The sequence below is a fragment of the Dromiciops gliroides genome, chromosome 4 (assembly GCF_019393635.1).
Source record: "Dromiciops gliroides isolate mDroGli1 chromosome 4, mDroGli1.pri, whole genome shotgun sequence".
Taxonomy (NCBI): Eukaryota; Metazoa; Chordata; class Mammalia; order Microbiotheria; family Microbiotheriidae; genus Dromiciops; species Dromiciops gliroides.
In genome coordinates this window covers 393,404,290-393,422,604 of record NC_057864.1, presented here as the reverse complement: position 1 = coordinate 393,422,604, position 18,315 = coordinate 393,404,290, and the positions used below count along the sequence as shown (strand labels likewise).

The 18,315-nt window shown below is 41.0% G+C and overlaps 1 protein-coding gene across 1 annotated transcript; it reads left to right on the top strand.

Annotated features, from left to right (window-relative positions):
• Positions 1–4,028: 4,028 nt before the first annotated feature.
• On the top strand, positions 4,029–17,903 carry FBXO5 (F-box protein 5). The gene is made up of 5 exons (XM_044005539.1): positions 4,029–4,250; positions 13,563–14,289; positions 14,815–14,905; positions 15,787–15,975; positions 16,900–17,903. The coding sequence occupies exons 1-5, from the start codon at positions 4,118–4,120 to the stop codon at positions 17,149–17,151; spliced, it is 1,392 nt and encodes a 463-aa protein (XP_043861474.1). The 5' UTR covers positions 4,029–4,117; the 3' UTR covers positions 17,152–17,903.
• The last annotated feature ends 412 nt before the right edge of the window (positions 17,904–18,315 follow it).

Here is an 18,315-nt window from a genome sequence, read left to right as displayed (position 1 = left end):
AGAACCTTCATTTATGGAGACCACCCAGACCAGCTTTCTCTTCATTTCTCTCTAGACTTCTCCATCATACTCCAGTGTCCAGTATTTTCTTTCTCCCCTCCTCTTATTTTTCAATTTCCCTTTATGTGTTGTCTTCCCCCATTAGAATGTAAGTTCCTAGAGGGCAGGTACCATCTTTGTATTTGTATTCTCATTGCTTGGCACAGTGCCTGGCACATTGAGTTGTTCAGTCATATCTGACTCTTCATGACCCCATTTGGGGTTCTCTTGGCAAAGATACTGCAGTGGTTTGCCATTTCCTCCTCCAGCTCATTTTACAGATGAAGAACTGAGGCAAACAGGGTGAAGTGACAAGGTCACACAGCTAGTAAAGTGAGGCTACATTTGAACTCAGGTCTTCCGGACTCCAGCACTCCATCTACTGTGCCACCCAGCTGTCCAAGGCACATAAAGATAACTTACAAAATGCTTGTGGACTGAATGATATAGTAAGCACTTATTAAAGTACCTTTTTCATTCATTCGTCTAATCACTATACAACACAGGCTCCAGCCTAACATTTGAATGGTTCTCTCCAACTCTCCAGACCTGAGGTCTTATCACTCAGTGCACCCCAGTCAAATTAATATGCATGAAGCCTCTGGCCACTCTAGATAACTAATTTCCTGGCTCCTACTTGGCCATTTCCCAACCTGGAATGCAACTTCTTCCTAGTTTCTCTTTCCCTGAGAGAGAAAAATCTTTTTTTTCTTCAAAACATAACTGAAAACAGCCCCTTTAAGATGCCTTTACTGATTAATCCTTGGGCTCATTATGCCTTTATTCCATGTTCATTCAGCACTCCTGTACTGTGCCTATTACACTTCATATACCAGGGGAGGCACCATGGTGCAGTATAAGAGTGCCAGATTTGGAATCAAAGGGTCTGGGTTTGAATCCTGACTCTTCCACTTATTACTTATGTGCCATTGGGCAAATTAATTTATATGTCTGGGTCTGAGTTTCCTAATCTGCTAAATGACATGATTAAACTAAATGACCTCAAATGTTCTTTCCAATTTAATTCTATGAAGCTTTCTTATGAACCAGGTTTGAAACCCCAACTCTGATCTTACCACCTGTATGAACTCGGGCATATTGCTTAATTTTTCTGGCCTCTGTTTCCTCATTTGTAAAATAAGTGGATTGGAATAGATGGACTCTGAGGTCCTTCCCAGTTCAAGAACGATGATCCAGTGATTCTTCTACCAATTGGTTCAATATTTCAGTATTTTCCATTTTAGTCCTTTTATTTCCAGTGACCTGCATAGAGTAGGCACTTAATCAATGATACAAGGACATTAACCAATTCTCCAGTTGAGAGCAGGGACTGTCTTTCGCCTTTCTTTGTATCTATCCCCAGTGCTCAGCACAATGCCAGGCACATCGGAAGCACTTAATGTTTGTTGACTGACTTCTAGGAGATTCCTTGGCCTGCAGGAATAGGCTACAGACTTGTGATTTTAATATTATGGAGAATTCCAGGATGAGGAAACTCCCTCCACCTTCTCTATAACTTACAATCTTAGAAACGTCTAGCACAATGAGGAGTTAAGTAACTTTTCCAGAATCACACAGCCAGTAATGTCAGAGGCAGGACCTGAAACCATGCCTTCCCAGTTCAGAAGTCAGCTCTCCACTAACTACAACCAGGCTGCCTCTAATTATAGGAATGGTAACTAAAAACCCTGTCCTGTCAGCCACCAGCTAAGTTTAGGGCAACCGAAAATGGCTGACACTCAACAGTCTCATACCAGATACACTGGCTTTCTGGCTTAAAATTAAAAACAAGAGGGGCAACTAGGTGGCAAAGTGGATAGAGCACTGGCCCTGGAGTCAGGAGTACCTGAGTTCAAATCCAGCCTCAGACATTTAACACTTACTAGCTGTGTGACCCTGGGCAAGTCACTTAACCCCAATTGCCTCACTAAAAAAACAAGAGAGTAAAAAGAAAAAACAAAACAAAACAAAACCCAAGGATGCCCAAAAAAGCAGGGTGTCTCCACCTAGATCTTATAACCTATGCCAAGACAAGATTCCAGGGGCTAACAACCAGGTTTGTATTTTGGCTCTGGTACCTTTACTAGCTACATCATCTTAGGCAAGTTGACATCCCTGGGTCTGTTTTTGTCATCATTGAGGTTAGAATAGATGATATCCTCATCTGTGGAGGTTGAATTTGGTTATATTCTCTACATGCTAGGAAACATCTCTACCATTTATTCCCCCTGTGCCTGTCTGCTCTAGACATCTCACCTCCATTCCAAACAAAATGACCGTGCTATCCCCTGCCCTAGCCATCTTGAGCTTTCTCACATCCATAACTAATTTACCTCCATCTACTAAGCAGATGGGTGGAAAGAATAGTGGATCACAAGTCAGAGGTTTGATTTACTACTTAATAGCAGTGTGATCCTAGGAAATAACAGTATTATTTTGTGGGGGCCTCTGCATTCTTTGCCTCCAAAGAATCTACAATGTCCATACCCTCAAGTGACCAAGGAAGTGGCATACACTAAAGTAAAGTGACCTAAGAGCAGTTAATTTGAGCAGTGGATAAACCGATGGACCTCAAGTCAAGGAAGACTGGAGTTCAGATACTTAGCAGTTGTGTAAACCTGGACAAGAAATTACCTCGGTTTCCTCAACTATAAAATTGGGATAATAACAGCACCTAACCCCCAGAGTTGTTACATTAGCAGAATGGTTAGCACAGTGCCTGGAACATAAGTAAGCACTATATAAATGTTAGTTGTTGTTGGCATTACCAACACAAGATCGTGGAGAGGAATGGGGCATTTTTCAAGTAGGGGTGGATCCACTTTCACCAGTAAAATGGTGTAAAATATTCCAGGTCCGATCTTTATTATTGGTCTTGAAAAGTGGCTCCTGGCGGGTATAAACTGGGAGTTAAAGAAATAGCATATTAAAGAAATAAAATCAAAGAGGCTCTTACTAGAGTCCATAAGGATTTTGCATAGAAATTCATAATACAGCAGAAAATGAGATTCGGAAACTTTCAAATTTCCCTTTCCCTCCAACTACACCCTGGATGGCCCCGCCCCCCCCAGAGACGTAGGGACCCAGGGCCAGCAGCCAGCAGAGGCAGGCACTGGGAGGAGCCCCAGGCTCTCTGGGCCCGAGTCCAACTCTAGGCGGGATCCCCGCCCTCCAGTTTGGCGGGGTCGACTGCGCGGGACTCCCAGGGCTAAGACTAACCAGAAGAGACCGAGACCCGCCCCGCGCCTCCTCCTCCCCCCACCAGGGGAAGCGCGGGGGACCCAAGGCGCACGCGCCACCCCGCCAACTCTCAAGGCACCTGACGCCTGCGTGGTAGGGGTTAATGGGGGAGGGGGCGGGGAGCGCGGGAGAGATAGGAGGAAAAGTAGAGAGACGTGAGCGCGCGCTCGACGGAGGAGGCGGGGGGAGGGGGCAGGGAGAAGGGAAGCCAGCAAGCCAGGAGTGCGAGATTCGCGGAGAACCGGACCCAAAAAAGATTGACCGGAACCCCTCCCTCTGCCACTCATAGAAGCTACTACCTGCAGAAGGAGAACGCCTCTGCCTACCCACCATGGATTCTCGAGCTGGAGCCGATGCTAACCGCAGAACGGGGCAAGAGCACCTGATGCCATGAACTCTGACTTGGTCGTAGCGGAGGGACGCGCGTACGGATTGGGCTGTGCGCCACGTGTGGTTGAGCCGCCCGCCTCTTGCAAGCCCCGCCCCTTGAGCTTTTGGTTCCTGCATCTTTCCGGCGCTGCTGTAACAGTACTCGAGAGATGGAGAGAGGCGGAGCGCTGTCGGTCTCGGCCCCGCCTCTTGCCGGTGTCCGCCGCAGATTGATTGGCCAGAGATGGAGGCTTCCCCTCCTTCCGCCTCCCTATTGGCGGGCTGGTCAGACCGCCTGCCTCCATTGGGTCTTACGGATTTGGGCACCAAATTCAAAGATTTTAAAAGTACCAGCTGGCGCCTTTTGGAAGGTACTGCTCTGGTGGAGCCGGTGCTTCAGCTGGTTGCTGCCGGAGGAGTCTCTTCTCCTACCTGAGCGTTGTTCCGCTCTCAGTGCCTAGGTCTGGGCATGAGTCGCCACCGTAGTCGCTGTTGCTGCTGCTCCTGCGCTTGCTGCTCCTCACCTCTTTTGGCTGCATCTTCCTCCTGTTGCAGCGGCCCCGGCGCCGTTACGGCCGCAGAGTCCCCGCGCCCGACTGACAGTGAGTACCTCAGGAGAGAGGGCGCGATTCGGGGCGCGCGACCCCCCCCCGGGGGGGGGGTGGAGCGGGGATGGATGGGGACGACCACCCCCCCCCCAAGGATGAGGCCACGAGCCGGGCTTGGGGTGGTTGACATCCGAGGGGTTTCTGGGCTGTGGAACTGGGGTTGGGGGGGGGGGGAGAGGGAGCCGGGGCTTGAGAAAGGGGATCAGATTGAGGGGGGGAAATGAGACGTGGAGGATCCAGGGAGAGATGGTGGGCTTCTACCCCCCTCCAAGCCGGGCTGCCTCGCTTCCCTAGGGAAAAAGAGGTGCCGCGGCAGACCCTAGTGTCCGTTTTCCCTCTGGCGGGCAAGACTCGCCCCTGGAAGAGGCGCCAAATACCCCCCACTCCCCTCCCCCACCCGGGGCCTTTTCACCCAGACGGGGCGGCCGGACCCCCTCATGGAGCCGAAGACCCCAAACCCTCCGTCCCCCCGAGTTCCCCGGAGATGCCTTCCCTCCCGACCTAGGGCAGCTCCCCACAGCCAGGGCGCGGGAGATTGGGCCCGCTTCCCGACCATCTCCCGCCTCTCGCCCCGCCTCGGGGCCATCCCTGCGGGCCGCTCCGGCCCGGTCCCGTCCGCCCCTCAGGATTCGTGGCCTCACTCACCTCTCCCGCCAAATGCGCTCCGCCTTTGGACTGAGCGGCTTTGGGGCAGTGGCCTGAGGAAAGGGTTAAATTTCCTCACCCCTTCCCCTGGCAGAGCTTTCTGGGACCCAGGGGTGAAAGTGGGGGGATTTCAAAATTACGTTGGATTTTATTACTAATTCACCCCCCTCCCCCCCAATATATTAGCTTGATCACTGTTGAGCCATTTCCTTGGGAGGGAAATGCCTTATCTCTCTGCAGACGTGTGTGGAGGTGGAAGAGTCAGGTTTCCCTCCTAATCCCAAACTGGGATGGCCTCAGCCTGAAAGCACTCGAATAAATGCTGTTTTCTGACCTCTTTGTTGCTCTTCCCTTATTGGGGGCTCTCTACACCCCTTTAATTTTAAACATTTTACTTCAGAAGTGACCAAAGGGAAAAGGGAATGGTTGTGATACTAGTACAATGCAGTAATCAATATTCTGTTAAGGTTTCTCCCCAAAAGGAGGCTAGTCCTCCCAAGGAGAAAAATGACAGTGCACTTGTATTTAAAATGAAATTTCCAGGAGGGAATCAATACTATCCATGTGTGATTCAGAGATTAAATGGTCAATTTGAGGGTTCACGTTACCCTTTATCACTGTTTTACAGAAGATAAGGCCTGAAACATAGTAGGCACTTTATGAGTCTCTATCGATAGATTGAGTGGTGATTGAGGTTGGCAAGAACATAAAAATATAAAGTGGATTGTTTTTGTTTTGTTTTTAACCTGGAAATGGTTTTGAAAGTGGAGCAAGTAAGGGGACTTGTGACTTTGATCATGGGTGGCAACTAGGCCCCTGAATCAAGGAAAGGCCATGCTCTTAAGCCAGTCACATGGTGGTTATTGATAGGGAGATTTTAAGAAATGTAAGACATGAGAGCTTTCCTGAAGGGTCTAGAGTATTTTTATAAACTTTGGTGTTTGAATTTGGGATATTTTTCACAGTTTTGTAGAATAAGCTCAGTGTCTGGTCTAGCATAGAACAGTGAAAGGTTTAATAAAATGAGAAGAAAATTACTGAGAAGCCTATTGCTCTATTGTATATTTTTGTTATTAAGTATTTTAATGTAGTAGTTCCCATCTATTTAAGTACCATGCATTGCAATTATGCATTTTCTTAACTGATTGTTACTGAGGACTATTATGTGAGTGTCCTGGGAATTTTATGACTTCAGACTTCCTTATAGTTAAAAAGGTTAGGAACCACAGTTTTATTGGATACATTGGTTAAATGGTGAATGTTAGGGATTATATATAAGTATGCTAAAGCCTTACTTCAACGAATAGTTAAGGACTATAATAAATGCTCTTTTTTTTGTTAACCTCTTTTCTTTGTCTCTTACTCTCCCCTTGTTGAAAGTGCCTACCAATCTTTTTTTTTAGTCTTCTGTTTTAGAAGTGACCACCAGGGAAAGGTGAAGAAAATGATTAGACCACTGGAGGCAGAGTTGGCTCTTTTTTTTTTTTAAGTGCTCTTACTGCTCATAATCCAGTAGGGGGCAGAGGTTTGACACGTACAAATAAAATATTCAGTTTAGGGCAGGCTGATATTTTCTTCTCTTTTTGTAAAGGTAAAATTAGCTATTCAAATAGGGAAATATTAAGGACACTTGGTTTTATGTGCAAGGTGGTCTTAATAGAGCTCCTGGACCGAAGGCTAGAACTACACATATTCAGCTCAGCTACTTCTTAGTCATGTGACCTTGGGCGAAGAAACCTTAGAAATCATTCTGTCTACGCATTAGGAAACTGAAGTGAGTGGAATACCTTGCCTAAGGTGGCGCATTGAGTTTGTGGCGCCAGAGTGGAGCTCAGATCTGCTAACTCCCACAGTTTTTACTTTATATCTCTGAATTTCCATTTTCTGTCCACAAAATAGCATCTGTTCTACTGATTTTAATGGATAATTTTGAAAAAAAAATCAAATGATAATGCATGAAAGTGCTTTGTTCGAAACAATGTGTATGCAGTGAGATTAAACATGAGATTAAGCTATAATATTTAATTTTGACCATTCTGAATTTAAGCAAAAATTAATGAATTTATGGAGCCTGGAAGTTTAAAAATTATAGGAGTTAAATGTCACAGAGCTACGAACTGAATAATGAAGTACATTCCTGTACTACACATTTTTAAAGTTGATGTCGGGGAATAGTGTAGATAGGGAAAGGAGTAGTCAATAATGCTCTTTAAGGGGCAGCTAGGTGGCATAGTGGATAAAGCACTGGCCCTGGATTCAGGAGGACCTGAGTTCAAATCTGACCTCAAACACTTGGCACTAGCTGTGTGACCCTGGGCAAGTCACTTAACCCTCATTGCCCTCCCCCCCCCAAAAAAAAAAAACCTGCTCTTTACCCCATTCTTTTTGGGTGTGGTTGATCAGAAAGAGAAAAGTCCCAGACTCTGTCTTTATAAAATTACTTTAGTTTCCAGAGACTATCTTAAGTGAATACATTCTTGAAGCTTTCCCATTTCTATACAGGGCACCACCATCCTTACTTTCACCCAGATTAGCAACTTCTGAGTCATCTACCACTCCTTCATTCACCTCTTCTCCACATAACAGTCAGTTGCCAACCCCTATAGATTACATCTCTTACCCTTCACATAACTTCTTTGTATTTAAACCTCTTACCTGGACCATTGTGGTGGCTTCCTAACTGCTTTCCCTGTCTTCACTCTCCCCCTTCTCCAGTCCATCATCCATACCATTGCCAAAATAATATTCTTAAGGCAAATCTGGCCGTGTCACCCCCATACTTGAATATAATGGTTCACGCTGACCTTTATCTGCCAGCTACATTTTCAGTTTTATTTCATATTATTCTCCTTCATGAACATAGAGTTCCAGTTGTATTGTTTTTCTTGCTATTCCCCAAATGCAATATTCAGTTTCCCTTTCTCTATGCCTCCACAGAAGTGATCCCCTATGTCTGGAATATATGTGAATACAGGGACTTTCATTTTTGTCTTTATAAACATAGTCCTACCTAATCACAATGCTTAGCATATAGTAGGTGCTTAATAAATGCTTGTTGGTTGATCCATTGATCTTGTTGGAGCATTCCCTGGTCACAGAATCCATAGCTTCCTTCAGATGCACAACTAAGTGCTACTTCCTTACAGATCTTTCCTTCCTGATTCCCCCAGTTCTTAACATTTCTACTTCTTGAAATTACTTTGTTTGTCCTTTTATTTATTTGTGTACACATCTTTTACATCACCCCCAACTCATTTCCTACATTATAAGCTTCATGTAAATTAGCTCCCCTGGGGGTAGGGGGACTATCCTTTTTTTATTCCTGGGGTCTAGTAGTGAATCAGTCAAACATTTGTTGGGCACCAACCTGTTCTGTGCAAAGCACTGGGGATACAAAAGACAAGACTTTATGCTGAGAGGTTAGAACAAAATGAGATTTTAGCTGCTCCTTAAAGGAAAGCAGAGATAAAGGGAGAGCATTCCAGTCATGAGGGACAGCCAGAGACCAAGAAGCCAAGAGTGAGTGGAGTGGTTTTTTCGTGGGAAGATTAGGAGGCCAGTGGCAATGGATCAGAGTCTATGATGGGAATAAGATGTAAGAAGGCTGGAAAGGTACTAATCAGCATTTTGTATTGAATCCTTTAAGCCATTGGGAGCTCCTGGAGTTTATTGAGTTAAGGGAGTGACATGGTCAGACCTGTGCTTTAGGAAAATCCTTTGGAAGCTGAGGGGAGGATGGATTGAGTAGATTTCGGGCTGGGGGACCCACCAGCAGGCTATTGTAATAGTCCAGGCCTGAGGTAATGAAGGTCTCGGCAGAGTAGTTGGGGGTGTCCAAAGCACGGAAGGAAGCATGAGATCTTGCAAAGGTAAAATTGACAGGCTTTGGCAACAGCTTGGATATGAGGGATTAGAAACACTGAAGAGTTGAGGATGAAACAAGATCTGAATTTTTAATTTATTTTCTTTAATCTTAATTTCTGGACTTCCTCCGCTTTTTATTCACTAAAAAAGTAAAGCTTGTTTTCTCTTTTCCACTGTCTTGAAGAACTGAGTTTGTACCAAGTAGAAAGGGTTAGAGAAACTGAGGTTTTAAGGGGGTACAAATTTTAGAGAAGTCCCTGTTGTTGCTTTCTTGGAGCTTACAGCCAAACTGAAGAAAAGAGATATGCAGTTGACCATTTAAAAAAATTAACAATTCTGTGTAAGAAATAGGTGCTTGAGTTCACTGAATGAAAGGTCATTCTTTACCTTTGCCTTGTGATCTGGGAAGGCTTCCTGGAAGGTATGGCATTTGAATTGGGCTTTATACACAAGAATGCAAATGGGAGTGGGGGAGGTGGTGGTGGTAGATATTCAGGGAATTGGGAACTACTGGAGTGAAAAGAGAAGGGTGATTGGAAAGTGTTGTATGTATTGTGGACAGAAAGTACAACTGGGTCCTGATTAGTTATAATAATGAATTCCTCAAGTGGTGCTATTTTTAAAATTCATATGATTCTAAGTCATAATTATATGAAAACATGGTTAATTGGTTCCTGTCCAAAGGAAATATACAGTGAAAATTTGAATAATGGGACCATTTCATTGGGGATTCATTGTTTGTACCAGTCAGCTGTAGTATAGTTTGTCTGGAGTATAGAATAAAGGAGTATAGTTAACCACCTAGGTAGGCAGCTTTTTAAATCCTTCTCGATCTGGACCTTGTGTGTTTCTAGTTTTATGCATTAATCCATCCCAACATTCATTGACTGTCCCTTATGCCTGGAATGTTCTCATGCCATACCACCTCTTGGCTTCCTTCAGTACTCAGCTCAAATCTCAGTGCTGCAAGTGGCCTTTCTTTGTGTACCCTGTGTTTAATTAGGCATATAATAAAACTTAATAAGATCCAATTGATTGTGTTAAGAGATAAAGCCAAACTGTGGAGGGTCTTCAGTATCCAGCAGAGTTATTAGACTTATACCTGATTGGCAATAAGAGCTAAGAAAGATTTTTAATCACTGTCAAAAGGAAAGGAAGGAGGGGCAGTTAGGTGGCAGTGGATAAAACACCCACCCTGGATCCAAGAGGACCAGGGTGTAAATCCAATTTCAAACACTTGACACTAACTGTGTAACCCTGGGCAAGTCATCCACCCCCGCCCATCCCACCCCCAAAAAAAGGGGGGGGGAAGAAAAGAAGGTCCCTAGTACCATAAGGGGACCCTTTATGGGACAACATGTGAATCCTACAGGATATCAGTCATGTATTTTCTGTCTATATTTTTGGAGGAAGTATCTGTGTCCCTATAGATTGGTTTTGTGATGTTTAAAGAACCAAGTTGCTAATTTACTGTACAAATTCAAAATGCTGGTTGAAAACTTGGACACTGTGGCCCATCCATAGTAATTTGGTTTGATTATTCAAGTACTGAGATACCCAACCCCTTGCAGTTGCTCTTTTGTTCTATTATTATCCCTTCTACTTCTAGTATCTTGAATCACACCTACCAGAACAAAACAAAACAAAACTTGAAGTTTGAAAGAAATGGGGTTGAAATTTGTGTTCCTAATACCTTTTACCTTATTCACTATCTACTTTAGAGAGTACCTGAGCTGAATTTCCTGTGCCCCTATTGGTAGGGTGGTAGGAGGTTAATCCAGACCTAGAGTTAGGTATAGGAGTAGAAAAACTGGGATATAAATGGTACAATGAAAGTACAAGTAATAAAATTCAGCAACTGATTAGGTTTTCTTAGAACTGGAAGAGAACACCTAGCAAAAGCACTTCATTTTAAAGATGAGAAAATTGAGGCCACATGGGTAATAAACAGAACTAGGATTTGAACCCTGCTTCAGGAATAATGATATAAAACACTTTGGAAACATTTAAGTGCTATATAAATGCTAGTTATAAATATTCAAAATCCAATGTTCTTTCTAATGTAGCATTACAAAATTCTGTAGGAGTATAATGGCAGAGGATTATTTTTAGCACTGTTAAAGTTAGGTGAAACATCATGACATTTGCAAAATCAGGGTGACATTTGAACTGGACTACCTCCTTCACAGGGTAATTTAAGGTAAAACATATATTAAAGAATTTTAAATGCTATATCATCGGCCAACACATTGGGTGGCTAAAATGAGGCTCTCCTGATCCAGCTTACTGAAATCCACAAGTTCAGAATGTATTTAGGAAGTGGTAGATCCTAGAAGAGGTCCTGTGAGAGTGAATACTAAGTAAGGGGCAGATCCTAAAGCACCTTAAGAATCATCTGTTGAAATGGAAAATGTTAGCATAATATTGCATCCTGTATTTAGAGCTGGAAAGGAATTGAGGCTGTCTAGTACCCAGGAATTTTCCATGTGAAGAAACCCTCTCTAGGAGGTTAAAGGAATACTCAGTCATACAGGTGGCAAACAGGAAAGGCAAGCTTTATATATACCCAGGTCTTCTGACTCCAGAACCAATGTTATTTTCACTGGATAGTGCAGTGTCCTTGATGAATAATAAAAAGAAATGAGCTATATTTTGATAAATATTCACTGATAACTTTAGAAGTAAAACACAGGTCAGAATTCTTTGAAATAAGCATCATTAAGCAGTGATTTTTTTTTTGACGTCTGATTATGAGACTATGGCATAGTTGTCAAAATAGTATCTGTGTTCAATGTAACTTCTGTAGAAGTTAATTAGTAAACTACATTGGTCACATTTTTAGCTAAATTTATTTATTTATTTAATTCAAAAATTAAGAATGAGAAGTCTCTTGTCCAGCATTCTCTACAGGAAATAGTGATACTCTGGAATTCAAAATTTTTGGATGAAAAGCATGCTGAGTATAGATTTGTGTGTGTGTGTGTGTTTGGTTTTGGTTTTGCACAGGGCAGTGAGGGTTAAGTGAATAAAAAGGGGGGGAAGTCCAGAAATTTAAAAACTTGAGGTAAGATTCAAGGTAGGTTTTAGTTTAGAATAATGCTTTGACTTGCTCAGGGTCACCCAGCTAGTAAGTGTCAAGTGTCTGAGGTTAGATTTGAACTCAGGTCCTCTTGAATCCAGGGCCAGTGCTTTATCCACTGTGCCACCTGGCTGCCCCCAGAGTATGGACGAGTAAATGTATACACTCATCTTCCTGCTGAATGATTTTGTGTTATATATAAGTCAGAATCTTTGTTTTCTCTGACAATAAGAATTTATTCAGGACCTGTTTTGTGCCCTGTAAACTGTCATCAGAGTATTATTCTAAACTAAAACCTACCTTGAATCTTACCTCAAGTTTTTAAATTGGACTTTTCACAATTAAGCCTTTACTGTCCTCTTCAGGGTTCTCTTTACATAGAAAGCAATTTCTGTGGGGAGAGTACTAGCAATAGGCATTTACCAGGAAATGGTACCTGAGTTGATTGAACCTTAAAGGAAGCCAGGGATTACATGATGCAAGGGTGAAAAAGAAGCACATTCTATATTTGACTACACCGTAGACTTAGGAGAGGTAAGAGTAGTGCCAGATCATGATGACTTTTCTTCTTTCTTTCTTAATTCTTCGTCTTCTTCTGGTGAGGCAATGGGGGTTAAGTGACTTGCCCAGGGTCACACAGCTAGTAAGTGTTAAGTGTCTGAGGCCAGATGTGAACTCAGGTCCTCCTGAATCCAGGGCCAGTGCTCTATCCACTGCACCACCTAGCTACCCCCATGATGACTTTTAATAAGCAGGCTTCTATTTTCATTTTCATTCATCAGCTAACACTGAATAAATGACCATAGACTTGTACCTGAGTGAGAAGTTTGCCTTGTAACAGTCTAATTTAAGATAGTTCCAGGTAAACTGTGTCTAAAAGTAAGAACTGAATAAGCTTGCAGAAAAGTAGAGGTCCCTACCCTTAAGAAGCTTGTAGGGGCAGCTAGGTGGCGCAGTGGATAGAGCACCGGCCCTGGGGTCAGGAGGACCTGAGTTCACATCTGGCCTCAGACACTTAACACTTACTTAGCTGTGTGACCCTGGACAAGTCACTTAACCCCAATTGCCTCACTAAAAAAAAAAAGAAGAAGCTTGTAGGAGGAGCAGCTAAGTGGCATAGTGGGTAGATAAAGCACCTGCTGTGGATTCAGGAGGTCCTGAGCTCAAATCTGGCCTCAAACACTTGACACTTACTAGTTGTGTGACCCTGGCAAGTCACTTAACCCTCATTGCCCTGCTGAAAAAAATAGAAAGAGAAAAATAAAGAAGCATATAGGAAACATGACACATAAAGGGTATAATTAAGGTAAAGAAGCAAGTTACAGGGGCAGCTAGGTGGCGCAGTGGATCGAGCACCAGTCCTGGAGTCAGGAGGACCTGAGTTCAAATCTGGCCTCAGACACTTAACACACACTTACTAGCTGTGTGACCCTGGGCAAGTCACTTAACCCCAATTGCCTCACTAAAAAACCAAAAAAAAACAAAAACAAAAAAAGAAGCTAGTTATAGTCAGTAACTTGTGATTACAAGTTTTACCTTTTGTACATCATACAGATAGCAATTGCATGCATGCATGCATACACAAGTACATATATAGGCCAACCTTTTTATTTTACAGATGGGGGAACTGAGGCACAGAGAGGCTATGTAGGTAATGATACAAACTATAAATAAATGCCAATAGAACCTAATCGTATGTTTTTTTTTTCTTTTTGTAGGATACAAACTAGAGAATAAAGACAACAATCCTCACTACTCTGTTAAAATGATATGTGACTTTAACTGCAACCATGTTAATTCTGGGCCTGTATTGGCAAAGCCTGAGATTAGCAAAAAAATGGAATCTGGTACTCCTGAATATTTGGAAGATTTTTGTAAAGATTGTCTTAAAGATGATAGAAGGCTATCCTACAGTGGACCTCAGAACGTAAGCCCCAGGATGGTAGAACCTAGAACTGAAAATGGGCCACTGCACAACAAGGAAAATCAAGCACTGCAGAGGCTTGATGCCTCGAGTGAATCGGAAGAGTTGGAGAGCAGTAGACTTTATGAAGACAGTGGCTACTCTTCGTTCTCTCATCAAAGCAGTCCTGGTGAACAAGAATATAATAGCCTTCTGTTGTCTCGGAATTTCATCGTCAGCCCCAAACCCTGCCTTCTACAAAACCAAAGCACAGAACAGTTTCCAAATAAAAACTTGTTGCCAATCCTTCATTTTGAGGAAGTGGTTTGTTCAACTTTAAAAAAGAATGCCAAAAGAAATCCTAAAGTAGATTGGGAAACTGTGGAAAGAATAGTTGCCCATGGAGATTTTGGCCTACATAATGTAATTGGTAGAAAAATGGGCTTAGATCGACTGGATATTCTCAGTGAACTCTTCCAGAGGGGACTCAGACATATTTTGGCAAATGTTTTAAAATGCCTCAGTGAGATGGACTTGATCAAGTAAGTATCCTTTTTGCAAAGATATCTCAAAGGTGCTGTTTCTCAGCTGTGGAACTTTGGAAGGATTTAACTTATTTCATTCTGGAGTTTATTCTGGATCCATGTTTCTGATAGTTTGGAGTAGAGAAAGAAAGGATTTACAAATAGGCATTAGGTCATGTCTGAGCACCTCTTCCTCAGGAAACCATGTATACCTAGAGGAACCCATATAGATCCTGGGGTACTCTCTCGGTTTTTTAATTTAAAGTCTCACCAGGCTAAACTCTTATTACTTGTTTTATTATTTCTGTATTACCTTTTATGAAAATTGTTTTAAAAATCTGTGATTTCATTGGTATGAGTATTCCTTTCACAGACAGATTATAGTCCCTACACTTTAGCTTGATAGCCTTTATGAATTGCTATTGCCAAAAACAAAAAGAAAACAATTTGTGGAAGTGGGATTAACTTTTTAGTGTCATTGTTTTGCTAGCTTTTACCAATATAACTAAAATGTAATCATTTGTATTTTTATTACTTTATCAGTGTGGCCAAAGTGAGTGCAACATGGAAGAAGATTCTGAAAGACAATAAAGGGGCTTTCCACTTATATAGTTCAGCAATGAAAAAAGCTACTGTAAGTTTTTAATAGTTGATTATTTCACTTTCATTTGTATTGCATATTCTTCATGATCATTGTAAACAGAAAACACTTATAGATAATTAGAAATCCTAAATAATACCCATAGTAACAGTGGAGGCAAGTGCATTGGCTTTAGAGATAGAATTCGGTTGAAATCCTGTCTCGGTCACTTTACCCACCTATGTGACCTTGAGTGGATAAGTCTTACTCAACCTCTAGGCCTTAGGTTCCTTGTTTGTAAAATGTAGGGGTTGGATAACTTCTGTATCCGGTAATATGCTAGAAGCAAGTTGGCTTTCATGGAATTTACATCCCACTGGGGGAATATATTATGTGACCTATATGCCTAACATATACTTGAGAATTGACAGTAATCCCACAGAAGGATTACGTATTCCATATTCAATAAAACATCGATAAATACAATACAACTACATAAAAACAAAAGCTACCAATAATAGAAGTTTAATTATATACTGCATTTTTATTGATAACTTGAGGTTATTGATTACAGTCAAACCTTTTGCTTGACTTTAATTGGATAGTTTAGCTTTTTAAAGATGGAAAATTTGAAAGGAATTTACAGGCCAGTTAAGATGGATGGATTGGCTAGTATTTCTGCCCTGCCCACAAATCTTAGATTTGAGTAGAAAACTAATGAAAAGGGTTAGAGAGAAAAGTTATTTATGTAATGTTTGCTTACTAATCCTGAAAACATTTTTGTATACTTGGTGCATTTGAGTAATATTTTAGATTAATTTTGGGAAATCTTTAATGTCTCTGGCTTACACTTTTTCAAAACAATTGCTAAATGTATCATATTCTCAGTGGAAAGGTAGCTATGCTGTTTTACTAACTCTTTCTATTTCTCATAGGAAAATACTACCAAATTTTCAGCTCATGCTGCAACTAGAGAATATGTTCTAGTAAGGGCAGCATTAGCTTCTGTTCAAAAATCAACGGTCCAGGCTCCTGGTGCATCCAAAAAAGGATCTCGGCCCAAATTATCTGATCAGGGAGTTCAGGGAGTTTCTACGTACAGCCGGCACACTGAGTTTTCTGAGGTAATTCTTTTTTATTGATAAGTTAATAGTATACAGATACAGACACATGCACTCTAAAATCTATATTTAGTTTTTAGGCCAAATTTTGCTCCAAAAATGTATTGGCCCATATTTCTAATTTCTATAGGTGATTTATTACTAAAATAGAGAATTTAAAAGCACAAATAAATCCTTGCTGTAGCCCAAAGGTAGCTATTAGCATTAGCAATTAATTATCAGCTACCTATTTAGAAAATGAGTTTATGGTACATTCACATATCCATGATTATTTCATGATGTGATTACTGCCTCTACTTTTACAGGTCACAGCCCTTCTGCCTTCTCATCAGGTGTATTTCTTATCTGTTTTCCCCCAAATTTTCCATGGGGATTTACCAAATTCCCAAGAATCTTTTAGTGTTTGGCATATTGCTTTGGGTGCCAAGGTTCAGATTTAGAGTTGGAAGAGAATTTAAGGCATTTAGTCCTCCTATCTGTAATCTCTGGCCCCCAGTTTCCTAAAGAGGAGAAAACTGGGGCAAGTGACTTGGCCAGAATTCTTGCTTCTGTACCTAGTGTTCTTTGTAATTTGTTGTGCTATATCACATGGTACAGCAACTTGCATTTTTAGTTGTCACTCTGATTCTTTTGAGGTTGGTGTTTCGTGATTCAAACCTACTAGTATCACTAGGAGAATATTGATATTAAACAAATGGGGGGAGGAATAAGCAATTTGAGATCAATACTGTGCATTTTCCCGTGTGAAATCGCAGCCCAGTTTTCCTTTCTTGTTTCAAGAGCCAGTTCATTGCCTATCCAAGATAGTGTTGAGTTCAATCAGTCAACAAGTTGTTTTTACTCTATGGTTATAAATGATTTATTCTCACTATGCTATTAAAATGTATGCTGATTTTTTTTTTTTAATATGTGAATTTTTCTTTATAGGTTGCCAAGACCTTGAAAAAGAATGAAAGCTTAAGAGCCTGTATTCATTGCAGCTCACCTGCAAAATACGACCCCTTTTTGCAGAGGGCAACATGCAACCGAGAAAGCTGTGGCTTTGATTTTTGTACAAAATGTTTATGCAGCTATCATATCACCAAAGACTGTTTAAATGAAAAACCCCTAAAAGCAAACTCCAAAGTGGGGCCTCTTCCTGGTAGTAAAAAAAGCAAAAAGAATTTGCGGAGGTTATGATCTTTTGTTATATCAGTTGCAACTAGCAAACTGTAAAAGTTGAATTGGAGATGTTACATTAGGTGACCATAATATGCTTCTATCAGAAGTCTTTATTTTCAATTAAAAAAAATAGTAAATAAATATTTTTTCAATTCTACATGAAAATCAATTTTTAAAAACAAAACATTTCAGTGAATTTTTGGAACTTGGTAGCTTTGGCATGTTTTTTTTTAATCTACTGCATTTATTACCAAATGAGAATCCCAATACAAAATTCCAGATTGCATTTATTTAAAAGGAGACTGAAACAGGTTACAGTCAAAAAGAGCTTTATCTAGGATATCTTTATAAAAGTACTTTGGAGATTCCTATCAAAAGAATGCAGTATAGCTAAGCTCTATTTAAACATGCTATTCATTTTCTGCAGTTAATGTAATACCTGAATTTTAAAAAATGTATTTTATATCCTTATCCCCTCTTTATTTTTTGAGGCACTATTTGGCTACCAAGTAAAAGTAACTACAATTGTAATATAAATATCAAGAATTTGTCTATATAATTGTTATTGCTGTTTTTCAATGTCAGTGAGTCTGAAATTCCCTCCAGTTATTTCCAAGTGAAAGGGAGGAATGTCTGTCAACTGTGGTCTTGTTTTCTTCTCTAAAATCTGTTTTTAAGACTTTTTGTACATTTGTTATATATTTTTCCATATTTTATGTGTTTGTATAATAAAAATTAAATCCATTTAAATATACTTTGTTTTGAAAATATGCTTTCTAATGCAAACTGTATTCTTTGTATTACACTAATACATCTACCATCTCATCAATACTACTTTTTAAATGTCTTTATACAAAATCTTTTTGTGGCAGAATCTGAATTGTCACTATCAACAAGCAGCTAGGTGGCGCAGTGGATAAAGCACCAGCCTGGGATTCAGGAGGACCTGAGTTCAAATCCAGCCTCAGACACTTGACACTTACTAGCTGTGTAACCCTGGGAAAGTCACTTAACCCCCATTGCCCCACCAAAAAAAAAAAAACAAACATTAATTGCTTAATCATTGCAAAGTATGCTTTTTCTTGTATTTACTTATCTATATCCAAATTTCCCCAAATATATTTAATGCTGATAAAATAAAATCTCTATGGGTTTAGTAGTTTACCTATGTTCTGGAACTAA